The sequence below is a fragment of the Oncorhynchus mykiss genome, chromosome 13 (genome assembly GCF_013265735.2).
Source record: "Oncorhynchus mykiss isolate Arlee chromosome 13, USDA_OmykA_1.1, whole genome shotgun sequence".
Taxonomy (NCBI): Eukaryota; Metazoa; Chordata; class Actinopteri; order Salmoniformes; family Salmonidae; genus Oncorhynchus; species Oncorhynchus mykiss.
The window spans coordinates 45,863,586-45,886,560 of NC_048577.1; the positions used below are offsets into that span (position 1 = coordinate 45,863,586).

At 43.5% G+C, this 22,975-nt stretch overlaps 1 protein-coding gene across 2 annotated transcripts in view; it reads left to right on the plus strand.

Annotated features, from left to right (window-relative positions):
* Positions 1-17,701, plus strand: part of LOC110486558 (alpha-1,6-mannosylglycoprotein 6-beta-N-acetylglucosaminyltransferase B) — a 68,155-nt gene extending 50,454 nt beyond the window's left edge. The window contains exons 11-19 of one of the 2 annotated variants that reach the window (XM_036941276.1): positions 3,559-3,692; positions 6,783-6,913; positions 7,714-7,719; positions 8,999-9,154; positions 9,261-9,407; positions 9,589-9,705; positions 14,006-14,080; positions 16,191-16,465; positions 16,767-17,701. In XM_036941276.1, coding sequence (XP_036797171.1) covers positions 3,559-3,692; positions 6,783-6,913; positions 7,714-7,719; positions 8,999-9,154; positions 9,261-9,407; positions 9,589-9,705; positions 14,006-14,080; positions 16,191-16,465; positions 16,767-16,965 — 1,240 coding nt within the window. In that variant the 3' untranslated portion in view covers positions 16,966-17,701. The remainder of the gene's footprint in view (positions 1-3,558; positions 3,693-6,782; positions 6,914-7,713; positions 7,720-8,998; positions 9,155-9,260; positions 9,408-9,588; positions 9,706-14,005; positions 14,081-16,190; positions 16,466-16,766) is intronic. The other variant, XM_036941277.1, reaches the window with a different exon arrangement.
* Positions 17,702-22,975: the final 5,274 nt, after the last annotated feature.

Below are 22,975 nucleotides of genomic sequence, written 5' to 3' on the forward strand. Positions count from 1 at the left end.
TTTCCCTATCCTTCCTTTCCCTATCCTTCCTCTTCCTTTCCCTATCCTTCCTTTCCCTATCCTTCCTTTTCCTTTCCCTATCCTTCCATTCCCTATCCTTCCTATTTTCTTCCTTTTCATCTAATCTAAAGTAGGGAAGCGCATGCCCCACCCATCTGAGGATCTGTTTTTTTTTTCAGCCATCTATTTCCTGTGTTTGATGGGTGCAAAATCCACTTTTCACATAAATCTCTGTGGACTGATTGTTTTTTGTGACTGTTCATACTCTTGCTTGCACCTGTCGTTTTTCCCCCGTTAACGTTACGACAACGGAAATGTTTGTAAAGACATGTCAAACACACCCCGGTAATGGCTGAAATGGGCTCAATGGGATACATTGGCTGTTAGTTGAATCGAGAAGAACACTAAAGCTTTTTCTGGAAATGAACGTATCGTCTCGACACTTACATCACAAGAAAGAGACGATAACTTTATTTTGATGGGTGTACATTTTTTTGTGGTATTGACAAAAGTTATAATTTAATACAGTTTAATTTTTACAAATGAGATAAGCTGAAAGGAAAGCAATTTCCGAAAATGAACTCTGATTATAGTGATTATGCCTGAACTCGCAAACAATGTAAAGTATGTTTAGATAGGTGTAATTGTGTTGATACCCTTTTATCCAAGGGTATCCTGCTATGTTGACACACTTGTTGAATTATGAGAAAGAGAAAGAGAAACCGTTTTTAATGAGACAGTCTAGGTAGGGCAGACAGAGCAGGTAGGGTAGACAGAGCAGGTAGGGTAGACAGAGCAGGTAGGGTAGACAGAGCAGGTAGGGCAGACAGAGCAGGTAGGGTAGGCAGAGCAGGTAGGGTAGACATAGCAGGTAGGGTAGGCAGAGCAGGTAGGGTAGACATAGCAGGTAGGGTAGACAGAGCAGGTGAGTGCAGGTAGGGTAGACAGAGCAGGTGAGTGCACGTAGCGTAGACAGAGCAGGTAGGGTAGACAGAGCAGGTGAGTCCAGGTAGGGTAGACAGAGCAGGTAGGGTAGACAGCAGGTGAGTGAGGGTAGGGTAGACAGAACAGGTGAGTGAGGGTAGGGTAGACACAACAGGTGAGTGAGGATAGTGTAGACAGAGCAGGTGAGTGCAGGTAGGGTAGACTGAGCAGGTGAGTGCAGGTAGGGCAGACCGAGCAGGTAGGGTAGACAGAGCAGGTGAGAGTAGGTAGGGTAGACAGAGCAGGTGAGTGAGGGTAGGGTAGACAGAGCAGGTGAGTGCAGGTAGGGTAGACCGAGCAGGTAGGGTAGACAGAGCAGGTGAGTGCAGGTAGGGTACACAGAGAAGGTAGGGTAGACAGAGCAGGTGAGTGAGGGTAGGGTAGACAGAGCAGGTAGGGTAGACAGAGCAGGTGAGTGCAGGTAGGGTAGACAGAGCAGGTGAGTGCAGGTAGGGTAGACAGAGCAGGTGAGTGCAGGTAGGGTAGACAGAGTAGGTAGGGTAGATCGAGTAGGTAGGGTAGACAGAGCAGGTGAGTGCAGGTAGGGTAGACATCCCATACATTTTCAGTACGCACAAAAAGTTTATTTCTCTGAAATGTTTTGCACAAATTTGTTTAAATCCCTGTTAACATTTCTCCTTTGCAAATATACTCCATCCACCTGACAGGTATGGTATATCAAGAAGCTGATTAAATATCATGATCATGACACAGGCGCACCTTGTGCTAGGGACAATAAAAGGCCACTCTAAAATGAGCAGTTTTGTCACACAACACAATGCCATAGGTGTCTCAAGTTTTGAGGGACCGTGCAATTGGCATGCTGACTGCAGGACTATCCACCAGAGCTGTTGCTAGATAAATTAACATAAAAATGTATCTACCATAAGCCACCTCCAACGCCATTTTTTAGAATTTGGCAATACATACAACTGGCCTCACAACCGCAGACCATGCGTTATGAGTGCGAGCAGTTTGCTGATGTTAACATTGTGAACAGAGGGGCCCATGGTGGCGGTGGGGTTATGGTATTGGCAGGCATAAGCTACGGACAAAGAACACAATTGTGTTTTATTGATAGCAATTTGAATGGACAGAGATACTGTGACGAGATCCTGAGGCCCATTGTCATGCCATTCATCCACCTCTCATGTTTCAGCATGATGATGCACAGCCTCATGTCATAAGGATCTTTACACATTTCCTGGAAATTGTCCCAGTCCTTCAATGGTCTGCATACTCCCCAGACATGTCACCCATTGAGCATGTTTGGGATGCTCTGGATCAACATATACAACAGCGTGTTCCAGTTCCCGCCGATATCCAGCAACTTCCCCCAACCGTTGAAGAGGAGTGGGACAACATTTCACAGGTCATAATCAACAGCCTGATCAACTCTATGTGTCACGCTGCATGAGGCAAATGGTGGTTTTCTGATCCACACCCCTACCACAAGGTATATGTGACCAACAGATGCATATCTGTATTCCCAGTCATGTGAAATCCATAGATTAGGGCCTAATGAATGTATTTCTATTGACTGATTTCTTTATGAACTGTAACTCAGAAAAATCTTTGAAATTGTTGCATGTTGCGTTTATATTTTTGTTCAGTGTGTATATATACAAATAGGCACATGTTTATTTAACTCAAAATATGAGTACATTGTAAAAAATGTATAGAAATAAATTGAAAACCTGAATTCCCACCAAAATCCCTGAACTCGATTCATTATTTGTCCGTAAAATGTTTTATGTGCTATAATTCAGTCAATATCTGATGGATTATAAAAATGTTAAGTTTGGAGTATCTTCATCCATTGTCCAACACAGGAGGTTGGTGGCACCTTAATAGGGGAGGATGACCATGTGGTAATTGCTGGAGTGGTTTCCAAAGTGTTTGATGCCATTCCATTTGCTCTGATCCAGCCATTATTATGAGCCCTCCTCTCCTCAGCAGCTTCCACTGTAAATGTCTAACTGTTGCATTTTATTAGAATTATTTTTAAAACCCTTTAACAATTTCGATGAACGTTGCTACTAAAAGGATACAATCAAAGTAGTATATGTTAGAAGTGCTCCTGTCAAAATGTCTCTCTTATTCAATCCTGTCAGGTACAGTAAGTGGTCATACACAAGGAAAGGAAGCCTTTTCCGACTATTAGGAAGCATCCCCCCACACATTATGCCCCAGGAATGTCAGAGACCCATCAAAGAAGGGAGGTATCCTTGCGGTGTCTGGACATGGTTATATTGCTGTGAGTAAGAGCTCTCCATTTATCTCCCCTGTGGTGTGTAGTGGCCTAGCAGCGTGTGATTTAAAGTCAATTTCCCCCCACCTGGAGGGCAGGCTGAGCCCAGCACACTGAGGGAGAGGAGAGGCATGGTGACATCCATCACCTTTGACTGCTTTACGGTTCAAGTCTCCTGGGCTTGATTCCCATACCACTGCTTGTTAGACATGGGCTTTTACCAGATAAATATTCTATCATCGCAACAGGAGGCAATGTCTATCTATGTTCTGCTATTTTGACTTACAGAACCCATTCTCCGATCTCTTTCCTCTGTTTCTCAGGTGCCACATCCGTGTGATTGACACATTTGGCACAGAGCCGGCATACAACCATGAGGACTACGCCACCCTGCACGGCTACAGGACCAACTGGGGCTACTGGAATCTCAACTGCAGGCAGTACATGACCATGTTCCGTGAGTGAACTCTGAGCATAATCTCTCTTTTGACACTGGATGTGAGGGGAATGGGGTTGCGCTTGTTTATCAGGTATCAACCTCAGAAAGAGAGAAAGTGGGAAAGGGTAATATAGATTTTAGTGGAGGTTTGGCTTTTGGAGTGTGTGTGTGGGCACAGATGTTGTGGGGCACTTGTGTGGGCCTCTGGCCTCTCATAGTGGAAGCTCAGGGTCAGAGAGACGAGAAGGAGCCTGGGAGGGTAACAGCAGTTGTGGCCAAACAGATGCCTAGAGCTAGACAATAGAACTTAGCACCATAGGCTCTCACTGGCACACACACAGAGCTCAAACATCCAGCTGGGATCAGTGGAAGGAGAGGAGACTTCAGCTGTGTTTGTGCTCTTCCAATTAACTCAGTGAGCATAGCTTCTGTGGAAATACTGCTGTTTTGAATACACATTGTAATTGCAAGCCACACTCATATTGGGTTTGAAATAGGAACACGTTATGAATAAATATATACAGTATAGATATATACAGTGGGGCAAAAAAGTATTTAGTCAGCCACCAATTGTGCAAGTTCTCCCACTTAAAAATATGAGATTTTGTCATTTTCATCATAGGTACATTTCAACTATGACAGACAAAATTAATTTATTTGCAAATTATGGTGGAAAATAAGTATTTGGTCACCTACAAACAAGCAAGATTTCTGGCTCTCACAGACCTGTAACTTCTTCTTTAAGAGGCTCTTCTGTCCTCCACTCATTATCAGTATAAAAGACACCTGTCCACAACCTCAAACAGTCACACTCCAAACTCCACTATGGCCAAGACCAAAGAGCTGTCAAAGGACACCATAAACAAAATTGTAGACCTGCTGTACCAGGCTGGGAAGACTGAATCAGCAATAGGTAAGCAGCTTGGTTTGAAGAAATCATCTGTGGGAGCAATTATTAGGAAACGGAAGACATACAAGACCACTGATAATCTCCCTCGATCTGGGGCTCCACACAAGATCTCACCCCGTGGGGTCAAAATGACCACAAGAACGGTGAGCAAAAATCCCAGAACCACACCACAGAGAGCTGGGACCAAAGTAACAAAGCCTACCATCAGCAAGGGCATTGAAGATGAAACGTGGCTGGGTCTTTCAGCATGACAACGATCCCAAACACACCGCCTGGGCAACGAAGGAGTGGCTTCGCAAGAAGCATTTCAAGGTCCTGGAGTGGCCTAGCCAGTCTCCAGATCTCAACCCCATAAAAAATCTTTGGAGGGCGTTGAAAGTCCATGTTGCCCAGCAACAGCCCCAAAACATCACTGCTCTAGAGGAGATCTGCATGGAGGAATGGGCCAAAATACCAGCAACAGTGTGTGAAAACCTTGTGAAGACTTACAGAAAACATTTGACCTCTGTCATTGCCAACAAAGGGTATATAACAAAGTATTGAGAAACTTTTGTTATTGACCAAATACTTATTTTCACATCACATTCCCAGTGGGTCAGAAGTTTACATACACTCAATTAGTATTTTGTAGCATTGCCTTTAAATTGTTTAACTTGGATCAAACGTTTCAGGTAGCCTTCCACAAGCTTCCCGCAATAAGTTGGGTGAATTTTGGCCCATTCCTCCTGACAGAGGTGGTGTGACTGAGGTTTGTAGGCCTCCTTGCTTTCACACGCTTTTTCAGTTCTGTCCACACATTTTCTATAGGATTGAGGTCAGGGCTTTGTGATGGCCACTCCAATACCTTGACTTTGTTGTCCTTAAGCCATTTTGCCACAACTTTGCAGGTATGCTTGGGGTCTTTGTCCATTTGGAAGACACATTTGCGACCAAGCTTTAACTTCCTGACTGACGTCTGGAGATGTTGCTTCAATATATCCACATAATTTTACCACCTCATGATTCCATCTATTTTGTGAAGTGCACCAGTCCCTCCTGCAGAAAAACACCCCCACAACATTGATGCTGCCACCCCCGTGTTTCACGGTTGTGATAATGTTCTTCAGCTTGCAAGCATCACCCTTTTCCCTCCAAACATAACGATGGTCATTATGGCCAAACAGTTCTATTTTTGTTTCATCAGACCAGAGGACATTTCTCCAAAAAGTATGATGTTTGTCCCCATGTGCAGTTGCAAACTGTAGTCTGGCCTTTTAATGGCGGTTTTGAGCAGTGGCTTCTTCCTTGCTGAGTGCCTTTCAGGTTATGTCGATATAGGACCCGTTTTAGTGTAGATATAGATACTTTTGTACCTGTTTCCTCCAGCATCTTCACAAGGTCCTTTGTTGTTGTTCTGGGATTGATTTGCACTTTTCACACCAAAGTACGTTCATCTCTAGGAGACAGAACACGTCTCCTTCCTAAGTGGTGTGACGGCTGAGTGGTCCCATGGTGTTTATACTTGCGTATAATTGTTTGCACATATGAACGTGGTACCTTCAGGCTTTTGGAAATTGCTCCCAAGGATGAACCAGAATTGTGGAGGTCCACCATTTTTTTGTGGCTGATTTCTTTTGATTTTCCCATGATGTCAAGCAAAGAGGCACTGAGTTTGAAGGTAGGCCTTGAAATACATCCACAGATACACCCCCAATTGACTCAAATAATGTCAATTAGCCTATCAGAAGCTTCTAAAGGCATGACATAATTTTCTGGAATTTTCCAAGCTGTTTAAAGGCACAGTCAACTTAGTGTATGTAAACTTCTTACCCACTGGAATTGTGGTACAGTGAATTTTTAATGTGAAATAATCTGGCTGTAAACAATTGTTGGAAAAATTACTTGTGGTTATGTGCAAAGTAGATGTCCAAAACTATAGTTTGTTAACAATAATTTTGTGGAGTGGTTGAAAAACGAATTTTAATGACTTCAACCTAAGTTTATGTAGACTTCCGACTTCAACTGTATGTCACTCCCCTTGGTTCCTTCCCCAGGCGTCATTGTTTCTGTTTCATGTCTGTGTGCTGTTAGTTTTTCTTGTTTTGTTTATTTTATTAAAACACTCACTCCGTGAACTTGCTTCCCGACTCTCAGAGCACGTCCTTACATTGAGCTTGAGCTTAACTTATTGAGCACTTTGCTATGTTTGTCCCTTACAGCACACACTCCAGACAACTCCTTCATGGGTTTTGTGGCTGAGGAGCTGAACGACACAGAGAGGCTGAGCATCCAGAGGAACAAGGTGGACAGCATGGCAGTGGTGTACGGCAAAGAGGCCAGCATGTGGAAGGTGATCATATGGATATTAATGTTCAATTTCTACACCACTAATGTCACAACTCAAGCAAAGAAAGCCATATTGTTGAGAGTGCATTTGACTGACACCCCAATGGGCGCATCACCTGCTCCTGTTTACAAGATATCAACAAACAAATGACTTTTTCCCTACTAAGATGTGCAGTCCAGTTGAGGTGGCGTCTCAACATATTTACACAACAGTCAGCAGTCTGTTATATGCTGCAGTGTATTCTGTCATGATGTGATAAATGGAGTGCACCCCACTTCCAGAGACAAGCTGAAACGTGCCTAAGTTATTCTCTCCTATCTGCCAAGCATGACACTTCAATCTGCTAGGTATATGTATGTACGCCCAGAGAGGTGTGAGTGTTGTGGAAGTGGCAATTGTTTTTGTTTAGTGTAAATTCTCCCTCCAAGCTACAGGAAAAAGGCATCACTTATTGATGTGTCTGGCCGCCTCCCCGTGATCGAATCAGCTGCATTTGTTCTCTCCCTCTACGCTTATTGAATTCCCCCTCACTCTGAACAGTTTAAGGTATAATATTTATGAGTGTGAATGCCATCTGTGTCTGGCTCTCCCTCGACACTGACTACCCCTCACTGCTTCTGGCATCATCCTCAGCTCTCTGGTTCACATGCTTGTCAGCTATGTGTTGTACTACAGCTGTATGTCCACAAGGAGACAAAATGACTATCATTTTATCTCTCCCACTCACTCTCTCTTGTCTCTCCTCCTTCCCACGTGGTTTCCTCCTATTCTGCTCTCATGCCATGTTGATGGATCATCTCCAGCTCCAAGTAAGGATACCTGCACTTCCTGTCAATGATTGATGTTTTGAACACCCTCTGAAACTTTGTTTTACATTGAGCGGGAGTACAGACTGTCCCTGGTGTTTGGTTTCTCTGCAGATTCCTTTTATAGAGATTGATCCTGTTCATGCACAATGAATGCATTAATGTTCCATTAAATGTGCCAGACAGTTAACTACAATTATTTTGGAATGAGTCAGCAGCTTTAGCTCTTCAGACACAGAAAGATGTTTCAGGTGAATCATCTTTATCTACCATAAAGATACTGGAGTTTTTATAAAAAGGCCTGAGGGTTGCGTTCATCCTGGTCTATCTGCATCTTCTGTCACCCCCCTGTCAGATCAATAAACTGCTGCCCTATAACAGGTTTAGGAAAATACAAAAGGCGGAGTGTTAATCAATACTCAGAATGTCAGCTCTCCACTAATGATAGTTTTACTTTGTGTGCTCTTTTATATGGAGCATCTGCAATGACATCAGTGGTTCTATTTACAACTGGAAGGGTTCTTAGTCTACAGAGGGAAAGCTCATGCATATTTATTTATATTGTGTTCAGTACAAATGTTCTATGTTAGGCTAAGTATGCCACTGAAGATTTGAAGCAATACAACATTCTCACCACTATATGTAAATCATGCTCACCCAATACATCTCTATGATCAGTGACCAGTGTGCTGCTGTAGCCAAGGTGAAACCCATGCTTTCTCTTCACACTCTATGGCCATTCTCGTGTCATTTGCCCCTGGTGCTGCTGTTGCTTGGTGTAGGAAATAAAATCACCCCTCTAATTGGCTATGCCAGTCTGTATGCACCAGAGGCCCCAGTAGCCACCCCACTAATCCTAGTAACAGTCAGTCATACAAGCTTCTGTCCACACTGCCCTGCACCAATCAGAAGCTCTCCAGAGTGAGAGGCCTATCAGTCAACTCTTCTCTTAACTCTTCTGAGAGATGACCCTCATGCTACTGTAGTCTTCACAGGTTGAGCACATTCTCCCTTGCTCTTCAGTCCCAGGAGGGTGACACAGATAATATGGGAGAATCTCTAAGTGGAAGAGGCTGACAGCCAATGACATGAATAACATGTTTGCCCCTGTCTTGGTTATGCCTGCAACCAACACACTGAACATAACTTTATGTTTGAGAAGAACTTTGAACTCATACAGAATTGGTTCAAAAAAGGAGTTACATTCTGCATATTTGGGGTGGATATATAGATTATACTGTGTTGCCAGTCCGTCCTAACCATTTGTTCCATTGACTCATAGGGTAAGGAAAGGTTCCTGGCCATTCTGCACCGCTACATGGATATCCATGGGACTGTCTATTATGAGACACAGCGCCCTCCAGAGGTGCCTGCTTTTGTCAAAAACCACGGCCTGCTGCCCCAACAAGAGCTGCAGCAGCTGCTCAGAAAGGCCAAGGTATGGAGGGTTTCAATACCTTTTTATATATAATATACTTCAAGTACAAGTTGCCAGTAAACAGCAGCAGTTTGGTTAATCTTTTTCTTTTCCTCTCTCAAACAAGCTCTTCATTGGGTTTGGCTTCCCATACGAAGGGCCAGCCCCTTTAGAGGCCATAGCCAACGGCTGCATCTTCCTGCAGCCCAAGTTTAAGCCGTCCCACAGTTCCCTCAACCATGAGTTCTTCAGAGGGAAGCCCACTTCCAGACAGGTGAGCGGGTTGTCTCTGTGGTGTCAGAGACAACTGTCGAGAAAATGAATGTTAGTCAGTGAATTAGTGCAAGGCAGGCCTCAACCTGACTCGTGTGCTTCTCTGCTCGTGGCTGTGTCCATGTATTGTCTGGATGTAGACTGTATTGACTGATATAGTATTGTGTTAATTCCTCCATCAGGTTTCCTCACAGCATCCCTATGCTGAGCAGTATATAGGCAGGCCACATGTCATCACGGTGGATTTCAACAACTCCCAAGAGTTTGAGTCTGCCATACAGGACATCATGAAGACCAAGGTTAGTATGTTCACTTGAGATGATAATATAATATATGCCATTTAGCAGACACTTTTATCCAAAGCGACGTACAGTCATGTGTGCATACATTTTAAGTATGGATGGTCCCGGTAATCAAACCCACTATCCTGGCTACAGAGGACCACATGATTTCAAATGACCTTTCAGATGTATTATCTTCACTGCATCTCATGTTAAAGAAAGTCTTGGGTATTAACATTACCTACGCATATGATTAATGGTGCCGTGGAGGTATATAATCTCCTCTCCCACAGACTGTATTTCCAGTTGTGACCCACTTCTCTCTCACATTGCTAATTGAGCTGTTAATCACAGGATCCAGTGTAACTGCAAACTGCATAGCTGGCTCCTTCCAAGGACTTTAGCCCTAATTGCCTCAGAGATGGAGTTGCTTAGTAGGTAAACTGGGCAGCAGACACAGGGTTAGTATGGCAGTCTTCCAGAGGACCCATACTGTCTTCTCCAGGCACTAACCATTGTCTACTGGAGATGATATTAATCTATCATGCTGTGCTCAATCTGTCACCAGGCCAACATGCAAGGTACGTCCAATCGATCCCCCACCACGCGGGGAATAATGGCAGGTTAAATATAGCCCAGACTTGCTGCTGAGGGAACCAAAACGGAGCATCTACTTGACGTAATGCTGTGGTAGAACACGTGCATGTAATGGGTTAGGAGTGGAGGAGAGAGGCAGGAGGAAAACAAAACAACTAAATAATACAGGACACAAGCACTTCTCATTATGTTGATATACAGTGCATTCAGAAAGTATTTAGACCCCTTTACATGTATGTAATATTTATTTTTTTACCTCACTTTTTTTGTCATATCCCATTACGATCTTGTCTCATCGCTGCAACTCCTCAACGAGCTCGGGAGAGGCGAATCATGACCCACCAAACCACACTCCTTAACACCCTTAACACAACCACACTCCTTAACACTTAACCCGGACGCCATCCACACCAATGTGTTGGAGGAAACACCGTTCAACTGATGACCGAGGTCAGTCTGTAGGTACCTGGCCCGCCACAGGAAGTCACTAGAGTGCAATGAGCAAAGTAAAGCACCCCCTGGCCAAACCCTCCCCTAACCTGGACGACGATGGGCCAATTGTGCGCCGCCCTATGGGACTCCCGTTCACGGCTGGTTTTGATACAGCCTAGGATCGAACCTGGGTCTGTAGTGACGCCTCAAGTGCTGCGATGCAGTGCTTTAGACCTTTGCACCACTCGGGAGGCCCCAGACCCCTTGACTTTTTCCACTTTTTGTTACATTACAGCCTTATTCTAAAATCTATTAAATAAATTAGTTTCCTCATCAATGTACACACAATACCCCATAATGACAAAGTGAAAACAGGTTTTTATGTTAGCAAGTTTATTACAAATAAAAACATATCACATTTTACATAAGTATTCAGACCCTTTGCTATGAGACTCGAAATTGAGCTCAGGTGCATCCTGTTTCCATTGATCATACTTGAGATGTTTCTACAACTTGATTGGAGTCCACCTGTGGTAAATGCAATTGATTGGACATGATTTGGAAAGGCACAAACCTGTTTATATACAGTAAGGTCCCACAGTTAACAGTGCATGTCAGAGCAAAAATCAAGCCATGAGGTCGAAGGAATTGTCCGTAGAGCTCCGAGACAGGATTGTGTTGAGGCACAGATCTGGGGAAGGATACCAAAAAATTATGTAGCATTGAAGGTCCCCAAGAACACAGTGGCCAACCATCTCTGGAGCGTTCCACCAATCAGGCCTTTGTGGTAGAGTGGCCAGACGGAAGCCACTCCTCAGTAAAAGGCACATGACAGCCCACTTAGAGTTTGCCAAAAGGCACCCAAAGGACTCTCAGACCATGAGAAACAAGATTCTCTGGTCTGATGAAACCAAAATAGAACTTTTTGGCCTGAATTCCAAGCGTCACGTCTGGAGGAAACCTGGCACCATCCCTACGGTGAAGCATGGTGGTGGCAGCATCATGCTGTGGGGATGTTTTTCAGCAGCAGGGACTGGGAGACTAGTCAGGATCGAGGGAAAGATGAATGGAGCAAAGTACAGAGCGATCCTTGATGAAAACCTGCTCCAAAGCCCTCAGGACCTTCAGACTGGGGACGAAGGTTCACCATCCAACAGGACAATGACCCAAAGCACACAGCCAAGACAACGCAGGAGTGGCTTCGGGACACATCTCTGAATGTCCTTGAGTGGCCCAGCCAGAGCCTGGACATGAACCCGATCAAACATATCTGGAGAGACCTGAAAATAGCTGTGCAGCGACGCTCCCCATCCAACCTGACAGAGCTTGAGAGGATCTGCAGAGAAGAGTGGTAGGAACTCCCCAAATACTTGTGTGCCAAGCTTATTTCATCATACCCAAAGAGACTGAAGGCTGTAATCGCTGCCAAAGGTGCTTAAACAAATGACTAGGTAAAAAAGGGTCTGAATACTTATGTAAATGTGATATTTCCCCCCAAAAGTGTATACATTTGCAAAAATGTCTAAAAATCTGTTTTTGAATTGTTCATTATGTGGTATTTTGTTTAGATAGATTAGGGGAAATCAATGTAATACATTTTAGAATAAGGCTGTAACACAATGAGGAAAAAGTCAAGGGGTCTGAATACTTTCCAAATGCACCGTACTATACAGTACACACTGAAGGTGAAGAAAAACATGTCCCCTCTTTGATCCAATGTGGGTGAACAACAATACTAATCCCTGTGATATTCACTGGTGTAAAAAGTACCCAATTGTCATACTTGAGTAAAAATAAAGATACTTTAATAGAAAATGACTCTAGTAAAAGTGAAAGTCACCCAGTAAAAGTATTAATTATACTTATAAATCATTTCACATTCCTTATGTTAAGCAAACCAGATGGCATAATTGTCTTGTTTTATTATTTTACAGATAGCCAGGGGCACACCTCAACACTTAGAAGTAATTAATTAACAAAGCATTTGTGTTTAGTGAGGCAGAAGCAGTAGGGATAACCAGGGTTGTTCTCATGATGTGTGTGAATTGGCAAATCTTTCTGACCTGCTAAGCATTCGAAATGTAACTCGTACTTCTGGGTGTCAGGGAAAATGTATGGAGTAAAAAGTACATTATTTTCTTTAGGAATGTAGTGAAGTAAAAGTTGTCAAAAATATAAATAGTCAATTAAAGTACAGATACCCCACAAAAAAACGACTTAAGTAGTACTTTCTAGTATTTTTACTTAAGTACTTTACACCACTGGTGATATTGTAATCAGGTATACTGGTCAGACATGATGAGTATGTTTGCAGTAAATGCGGTCGGTTTAGAGATGTACATGTATTCTAAAGCTGAATTCAATTCAGACTCCATGGAGAGCTGTTTTTTTCCTGTTCCTTTCTTTCCATTATATAAAGATGCCCAAAAGGCAAATTGCATTCTGGATGACGTGATGATGCTGATGACGTGCCAGATACATTTCATTAAACTCAGATGAAATAAACGAGTAAGTGAGAGCTAAAAGGAAGTGAATGCTAAAAGGAACCATTTATCAGTTTAAAAGCCCAAGTGCCTCTGAGAGGCCTGATGGTAAACAATGAGATCTCTTTTAAATGGCACAGACATCTTAGGTTAGGTGATGTGGAATGGGACTACAGTACCATCACACTGATTGAACATTTCCCACTCCTCCATGTATCATACTTATTTATGTAATCTAACCCAAATAGGCTTTGGAAAACAGCAAAATAGAAAGCATTGACCTGCAGGCTTCATCCTTTGACACTAATGACTAACGTGTGTTTGCTGCTGCATTGAAAAGAGATGCCTTCTCTGTGCTGTTTTCACTGCAGTGTCACAGCACCTGTCGTGTATGTAACATACGTTCTCACCTGTAACTCTATGAAATGTGCCAGCTCTGGAGAAAGTTTTCACATCATCTGGTAATTTTCAAAAGTGGGATGGTCATCACATCCTCCCAGTGAGTTGTTAAAAAGATTCAGACATTCGGTTTAGCAGCTCGTACATAACCTGTGGTCGATTGTCAGCTTAATCCATTGTTTGTCATATTGATGTAGTCCATGTTAATAGAGTAATGAAATCAAGTCAAAGGCTGTCACCTGTGATGTATGAGGTCATTGGTTATAATATGAAGCAGCTCATAATGAAGCCGTTCACAGTGACCTTAATGAATACGTCAGCTTTGATTAACGGTAAACCGCTGCAGTACTATTATGGCTGTGGTGTTGGAGGTCTAAAGCCGATGGTGTGTGATTCCCTTTCTGCAGGTGGAGCCATATCTGCCCTATGAGTACACCTGTGAGGGGATGCTGGAGAGAGTGCATGCTTACATCCAGAACCAGGTGGGTTTGTGTTGCATACACCGGCCAACCTCATCCACATTTATTTATGCACAGGCAAGATGAAGTCACACTGTACTGTATACAAATAAAAGAGCTACTTTAAAACACACACACAGTCCTGTTTAACTAACCATGTGGGGACACACAATTCAGTCCATTCAAAATCTTATTTTCCCTAACCCTAGCTCCAAACCCTGAACCTAATTCTAACACTAGTTCTAAACATAACCCTAAACCACATAGAAATAGCATTTGACCCTGTGGGCTTAAACAAAATGTCCCCATTTGGTCAAATGTTTGTTTGTTTACTATTCTTGTGGTTAAACACGTCCACAACCACACACACACACACTATATTTCTTTGCACAATTATACACATTGTCATGCTCCAGTACGTTCATCATGCCGAGATACCGAGGGGCCTGTCTGCCAGTCTGGTTAAGGCCGTGGCAGTGGGAGAAAAGGGGAAATAGGGTGGCCTATGCCCAGCTCTGATCCACTCCCCCATCTGCCCATCACACACAGAGTAGTGTGCTCAGTGGGCTGTGACTGACTGAGACTGCCCGCCTGGCATGTACGAGACCAGACTCCCAATCAGCGACAACCCTTCTACCCTCCTCCGTGGGCAGCACTGACCCCTATGATCCTCACGGATTCTTTATTTCAAATTTGTATACTGCTTTCTCATGACACACACACACACACACACACACAGACTCCGGATGAGGTGGGTGACAGCTCGCCCTGTTTTCCTGTTGAGCAGTAGCCCAGGGCTGGGGGGCTGTGGAGTGGAAGAGGCCTGGTTATTGCAGCAGGGTTCTGGGAGCCTGGTTAATAAACCGGGCTGGGGGTCAGAGGAAGATGTCGCAGAAATATTATTACCTGTTCCTTATGAATAGGACCGACTGGGGGAGGTGCTCTCCCAGGGTTGATTCCTGCCTGAAACTCATTTGATTATTGGTGGCAAAACTGTATTATAGACATTGTGTTGAATTCATATCTTCCTACCATCATATCTAAGCCAATATGACACCAATCTCAATGAAAAAACGCAAATCAACTTGATTGGAGGTACTCAACACAACTGTCGCGCTGTCGCGCACACCTGTGTGAAGCTAGCCACAATAGTGGAATTTGCAGTTCATCTTCAAAATAAAAGCCCCATTGAAAATGATTCAAACTGATACAAATAGTGGTTGAGATGTTGAACAACCCTTAGCCGTGGTATATTGGCATATATACCCCCCCCCCCCCCACCCCCCACCCTGGGCCTTATTGCTTAATTATGTTGTATAATAATGTTGCATAATCACCTTCCAGTGTAAAAACCTTGGAATTTAAAAACAAGGTTTTAATTGAAAATAGGCATTGGTCTGAAGCTGAAAAAATTAAGGAAATTCCCATGAGCACCACATTGCCTATTTCACCCATGCTCTACCTAGGGTTTCCAGCACACAGCTTCTACCTACTACAGTAGCTATGTTGTTCTTCAAACTATGTGTAGGCAGGCTGCTTCGGATTCATACTCTTCAGAGGGATAATGGACTTTACAGTGTCCTGCTATCAAAATGATGTATACCGGTATGTGTGTATATACAGTACCCATGAATGAGTAGGTGTGTCCAAACTTTGACTCGTACTGTATTATATTATTCCAGGAGGCTGGAAGGCAATGTGTATGTCATAAGAGCTATGGTGATGCTGCTTTTATTATTCTGTCTAAATCAGAACCCATCAGAATGTATAACTAATGAATGACAGTATAGTTCACAGCTGAATTAATAAAAAAAAAAATGTATACTGTCACACACAGGTGCAGTGAAATGTGTTGTTTTACAGGGTCAGCCATATTAGTACAGCCCACCTGGAGCAAATTAGGGTTAAGCCTTGCTCAACGGCACCGACAGATTTTTCACCTTGTCGGCTTGGGTATTTTTGTTCCGACCTTTTTGTTACTGGCTCAACGCTCTAACCACGAGGCTAACTGCCACTTCAATGCTGAATGTAGGCTACAGTAGAATTGACTGATGAATGTAATGCTGAATAGCCAGATTAACTAACTACACAATAGCCAGATTGTGTAGTTATTCTGTTGTATTGTACTCGGCAGGAATTCTGTGCACCCGAAGCTCCATTTCCCTCAGCGAATAGCTCCAGCAGTTGGCCAGGCAGCCCCCCCAACCCCTTTGTCCTGCTGCCCAACTCCAGTGCCCTGGCCTGGGCCTCCAACAACATCAGCACTCCCCCCTCCTGGCCCCCGCTTAGCGCCCTGAGGCTGCTGGCCTCCCTGGAGGGCCAGTCATGTATAGATGCGTGCCAGAGCGCAGGCCTGATCTGTGAGCCCGCCTTCTACCGCTTCATCAATATCAAAGAGGCCTTCAGCGGGTGAGCTGCTGCTGCTGCCTCCCTCCTCCACCACCATGGGATGACATCACCATCTGTTACACAACATTACATCTTGTAATTTAGCAGATTCTGTTATACGGCACAATCACTGAGGAAGCAAACATCTTAAATTCTTCTGAATATCCTCCCTCATTCTAATGCACTACCCAATGTGCTTTGGTGTAATGATGTTGATAGCCATTTATGAAGCCTTTTTTTTAAAGTATTGATTATAATGTAAATCACATGACTTAATATGAATAATGATATAAAGAAATGTTTCTATGGTATCTCCACCCAGGCTGGAGGTGCAGTGTGATGGGGTGGAGGCTGAGATCAACCACATCTTCCCAGCCTTCTCAGTGGAGAGTAGTGAGTGTGGCCTCCAGAAAGACCCTCTGCTGTTCAGCTGTGCCGGGGCCAACAACAAGTACCACCGCCTCTGTCCCTGCAGGGACTACCGTAAAGGCCAGGTGGCGCTGTGCAGGGACTGCTTATGACTGTGACCAGCACCTGGGGGAGGATGACCTGCCACCCTTCCCTCAGCTTTGGCCATTTCTATAGGTGGGAGGGACACTGAGGTGGATGGCCCTGCTGGAGGTCACTGTGGGTGACACAGAGGTACCAGTAGGGTCGGTCGCCATGGGGTAGAGCAGCAGCTGTACAAAAGATCACTGCTGGTATCATTATAGCACAGGGCGGAATGCTTCACGGAACTGGACAACTGGATAATGTTAAAGTGAGAAAAATGAGACTCCCTACCTGCTGCCCTGACCAGAGGCTCAGTGCATTGGCAATTCTGAAATTACTAGAATACCCGGTCGCCAAACCCACAAAATGGCTGACATAATGCATCTCAGGGAAATGCATGATTGTACTGTTCCCTGATAGTGATGACGCTGCTATAAGGTGAACGTTTTACAATAGTCTTTATGGACTACATTGGGTCCAACAACAGGAATGTTAGGGGGGTGGAGTTATCAGGAACACAGAAATGAGGGGATTCAAAATTAAATCCCTAATAATTGTATTGCAATGCTATAGTTGCTCATATCTGCATTGCTTCAAGTGACATGCAGATACTGTATGGAATGTAATGTTCTGTGAAATACTTTGATCATAATGCAGTTGGGATATTTGTACAGTAGATGCACTACTAGATGTAATATTTTCCATGTCTCATACATTAGTATATTTGTACATACAAGTGTTGATTAATAAAAAATACAATTGAAACATTCTGGTACAACTCTAAAACAAGTTTAAGAGTCAGGTTACATCTTGAGACATGCATGAGTCTGTAGATTTAGAAAAGCAATTGAGTGTAAAGCTGTCATCTATCTTTTTTGGTCAATTTCACAAAGCCAAATGGAAGAGAATGTTCTAATGACTTCTTTCAGAGTTGGTGATTTCTCTGCAGGCACTGTTGGCTTGGACTCATTTAGTTCATGGAGTGGTGCCTAAATACCCACAGACAATTCGTGAGTAGGTTGCCAGAGTGGGTGTAAGGCTGCATTTAGATGGTGCAGATCTCAGAGTGAGTTCTGTTGGGACGGAGAGTAGTGTTGCCTTCTCCATGGCTCTAGGTGCAATAGATCCCACCTCTCACTCATCTCACCACAACCAGCAGCTCTACAGTTCTTTGCTATCTTGGTCTGTCCGACTTCAGGATTTTGTCTTGTAGACACCAATGATTTACTGAAGTAACCATCAAACACAAACTTATACACTCCAGTTGCCACACCCCAATACCATGATGAGACCCAGTAAAGTGAGTTTGCAGGGGAGCCGATCCATGAGGGAGATGTTGAGAAAGCCCATATACCGTAGACAATTATCCCTTTGCAATCAACAGGGTTGATAGCTCTCATCAGTATTTCCCATTCCCTGACCTTGGTGTAAAATGAACGTCATCATTTACTTGTTGAGGCTGCCAATAATGTACTCGTATTCATTTACATAGATTTTGATATAGAGGCACCAATATGGATTTAGTGAAGGAAACTGAGACATTTCTATAACATCTGATGTGAATTTTACATATCTTTCACTGGTATAGACAAGTAGATCACTTTTTCATAAACACATGGAAGACACTCAAACACATGACTGAATCTATCATTTCAGAGAATGACATTAACCGACACAGACAATCTGCTCTGATGACTAAACAAAGTTTTAGTTCCAAACTCTTGTTTGTCCTCCCACGGTCTTCTCCCTCCTGTGGTTGTCCTGATTAAGATGCCATTGCCAGGTTGTGTATCACTCCTCTCTGGAGGTAAGAGAGCCTCGCAAACTCTGCAGAGGGAAAATAGAGATGGTAGAAATGAGAGATGAACCTACCTTCAGGCCTGAAGAGAGAGAGAGGGAGGATGTCTACAGGCAAACCTGCAAGCTCCAACTTCAAACAGCCGTCTACCATACAGGGTTCCTATGGGAACCAGGCCATTCATAGTCCTGAGAGCTATATCAAACTTACCTCCAACGGTCTGTGCACAAGTTTGTGGTAGTCCGTCCAGATATTAAAAAGGAAAATGGCTCATTCTGTCCAACAGTGTAAATTGTATTAATGGAATGGTGAGATGTGCATTTCAATCTGCAATGAGAAACTTTTTCCAATTAGGTCTTTCTTCCTTGAATGTTTTGTCCAGTAGATATCTACTACTGACTCGAATCACAACTACAGTACACTGCTTTGTTGAGTATTAATGTGGCATATTGTACATTGTTTTTGTTACATGATTTAGGCGAGGTGATTTGGGATTTTACAGTGCCAGAATTAATCCGCCAACTTTTTCTACCACACTAGCCTGACATGAACAAAATGGCTGAGGTGACGTGAAAGACATTCTCATCATACCTGCTCCAGAAATGCTGAACACTCTTAGCCAAGATAAGATAAGTTTTAATGAGATATGTTGAGAGAAGATGATTGGAATTTGCCAGCTTAATGAAGGTGCTTATACTCCATTGTCACCGGAGTTTAATGGAGAGACACATTTAAGACCATTCTAATGATCATTTTCCTGTCTGTGAACTCAAGTTGAACTTTAGCTGGAAAAAGCACAGGCACAGGAGTGAGAACTGAAGGATGGCGAGGAGGAGAGAGATGGGAACGGGGCGAGGGAGCCGATGAGCTTTTCCTGTTCCTAACTTTGAACCTAAATTCAATGACATGGTGATATTTTCTGTTTGAGTTCACGTTGAATTCATGTTAGTTGACAATTCAACCAAATGTAAATCAAAACTAGACTGACTGACCTCTGTGCCCAGTGGGGAGGCTCTCCCTTCGCTCAACCGTCCTTTTGATTGAGATGTTAATCTGAGATCCTGATTCTGTAGTCATAGGTCCCGTGGCATTTACTGAAAGGAAAACCCAATCCCCTCACACTACCATTGCCAATGACATAACTATTACAGACCATAGAGGTTTCTCTAATGCTGCAGGTAATAGCCAGTTCACATTCCCCAGCTGGTGTAACTCCACCATGCGTTAAGCAGCGGTCTAACTGTGACTTTGCGAGGTGAAAGTGGACTGAAAAAGCAGAGAGGTCTATAATGTATTATTATCTCATAAGCTACAGTGCATCTCCGCTGGGCAGGAGATAAGAGGATTAGACTGTAGAGCACCAACAGCACAGGTTGGAACATCTTGACTCTCGAGGCTGTCTTTGATTTTATAAGTGTGTTGTTTTCTGGAGAGTGTTCAACTGTCATGGTTAAGAACCAAACGTAGAAAGGGTAATTTAAATGCCATGCAGTAGTTCTGGCTCACCTAACTCCCTCCGTCAGCTTACTGTACTGTACAGGTCTTATCAAATTGTATTCGTCACATGCGCTACAACAGGTAGACCTCACAGTGAAATGCTTAGAAGCTCTTCCTCAACAAAACAGAAAATAAAAACATGAGAAATTAAACACACAAGAATGAAGCTTCATACAGTGGCAAGAAAAAGTATGTGAGCCCTTTGGAAATACCTGGATTTCTGCATAAATTGGTCTTAAAAATGTATCTGATCTTCATTTAGGTTGCAACAATAGACAGTCTGCTTAAACTAATAACACACAAAAACATACCGTGTAAACATTCACAGTGCATGGTGGGAAAAGTATGTGATCCCTTGGATTTAATAACTGGTTGACCCTCGTTTGGCAGCAATAATCTCAACCAAACATTTTCTGTAGTTGCAGATCAGACCTGCACAACGGTCAGGAGCAATTTTGGATCATTCCTCTTCACAGAGAGTAATTTTCTGGGCCTTCCTCAGACATGCCTGGTATAAAGGTCCTGGATGGCACAGAGCTCAGCCCCAGTGATGAACTGGGCCGTCCGCGCCACTCTCTATAGAGCCTTGCGATGGTGCAGCTGTAAATCCTCTTGGGGATCTGATGGCCGATGACAAATCTTTTCAGCCTCCAGAGGGAGAAAAGGTGCTGTAGTGCCCTCTTCACGACAGCGTGGGTGTGTATGGACCATGTTAAGATATGTCTACAGCCCTGTCGATGTGGATGGAGGCGTGGATGCTCTGAGCACATGCCCTGGAATTGCGTCTGGTCCCTGGCCTTGCAAATGTTAACCCTTCTAAAAGTCTTACTCACCTGAGCCATAGAGCGCTAGATGGCATGGTCGCCAGGAACAGTGGGAACCCTCAAGCATGGCTCATGTTGTTCACCTCTAAACGAGCATAGAAGGCATTTAGTTCGTCTGGGAGGGAGGCATCACTGGGCAACTCACGGGTGGGTCTTCCTTTGTAATCTGTAATAGTCTGCAAGCCTTGCTACATCTGACGACCGTCGGAGCCGTTGTAGTAGGATTCCATTTTGTTCCAGTATTGTCCTTTTGCTGTGTTTTTCAAGTTTCAATGTCACATGCTGTCAGAGTTGTGTGTATAGGTGGCAGGGATGTCAGGCGCAGGAGAATCAAACTGAGTGTAATGGAGTATTTAATAACAAATAAACTAAGCATACCCCAAACACTAAATGTAACAATAAATAAAGTGGGTATGAGAACCCGTCGCGCACCAATACAAAAACCAACACAACACTGAAATAACAAAACATCTCTGACAAAGACATGAGGGGAAACAGAGGTTTAAATACACAACAGGTAATGAATGGGATTGAAACCAGGTGTGTAGGAAGACAAGACAAAACCAATGGAAAATGAAAAATGGATCAATGATGGCTAGAAGACCGGTGATGTCGACCGCCGAGCACTGCCCGAACAAGGAGAGGCTTCGACTTCGGTAGAAGTCGTGACATATGCACAAGTCAAATGCCTTTCTTGCAAGCTCTAACCCCAACAATGCAGTAATCAATAACAATGTAATACTACAAATAACAAGGTAGAAGAAAAACACACGAAATAAAAATAAGAAATAAAAACAACACAATAAAGTATGTAAGCATACCATATACAGGGTCAGTTCCAGTACCTTATTTACAATGTGCAGGGATACTGGAGTGATAGAGGTAGATACACTACATGACCAAAATGATGTGGACACCTGCTCGTCGAATGTCTCATTCCAAAATAATGGACATTAATATGGAGTTGGTCCATCTTTGCTGATACAACTGTCTCCACTCTTCTGGGAAGGCTTTCCACAAGATGTTGGAACATTGCAGTGGGGATTTGCTTCCATTCATCCACAAGAACATTCGTGAAGTCGGGTACTGATGTTGGGCGATTAGGCCCGCAGTCGGCGTTCCAGTTCATCCCAAATGTGTTCGATGGGATTGAGGTCAGGGCTCTGTGCAGGCCAGTCAAGTTCTTCCACACACCAATCTCAACAAACCATTTCTGTATGGTCCTTGTTTTGTGCACGGGGGCATTGTGATGCTGAAACAGGAAAGTTCCTTCACCAAACTGTTGCCACAAAGTTAAAAGTACAGAATCGTATAGAATGTCATTGTATGCTGTAGCGTTAAGATTTCCCTTCAATAGAAGTAAGGAACCTAGCCCGAACCATGAAAAACAGCCCCAGACCATTATTCTGGACTAGATTAGTCCGTTGGACTGCCAGATGGTGAAGCCTGATTCATCACTCCAGAGAATATGTTTCCACTGCTCCAGAGTCCAATTTTTTTCCGACCTTTATTAAAACAGGCAAGTTGAGAACAATTTCTGGCCAAGATAAAGCAAAGCAGTTCGACACATACAACAACACAGAGTTACACATGGAGTAAAAAAACATACAGTCAATAATACAGTAGAAAAATAAGTCTATATACAATGTGAGCAAGTGAGCAAGTGAGATAAGGGAGGTAATGGCAAAAAAAGGCCATGGTGGTGAAGTAAATAGCAAGTAAAACACTGGAATGGTTGATTTACAGTGGAAGAATGTGCAAAGTAGAGAGAAATAATGGGGTGCAAAGGAGCAAAATAAATAAATAAATACAATAGGGAAAGAGGTAGTTGTTTGGGCTAAATTATAGATGGGTTGTGTACAGGTGCAGTAATCTGTGAGCTGCTCTGACAGCTGGTGCTTAAAGCTAGTGAGGGAGATA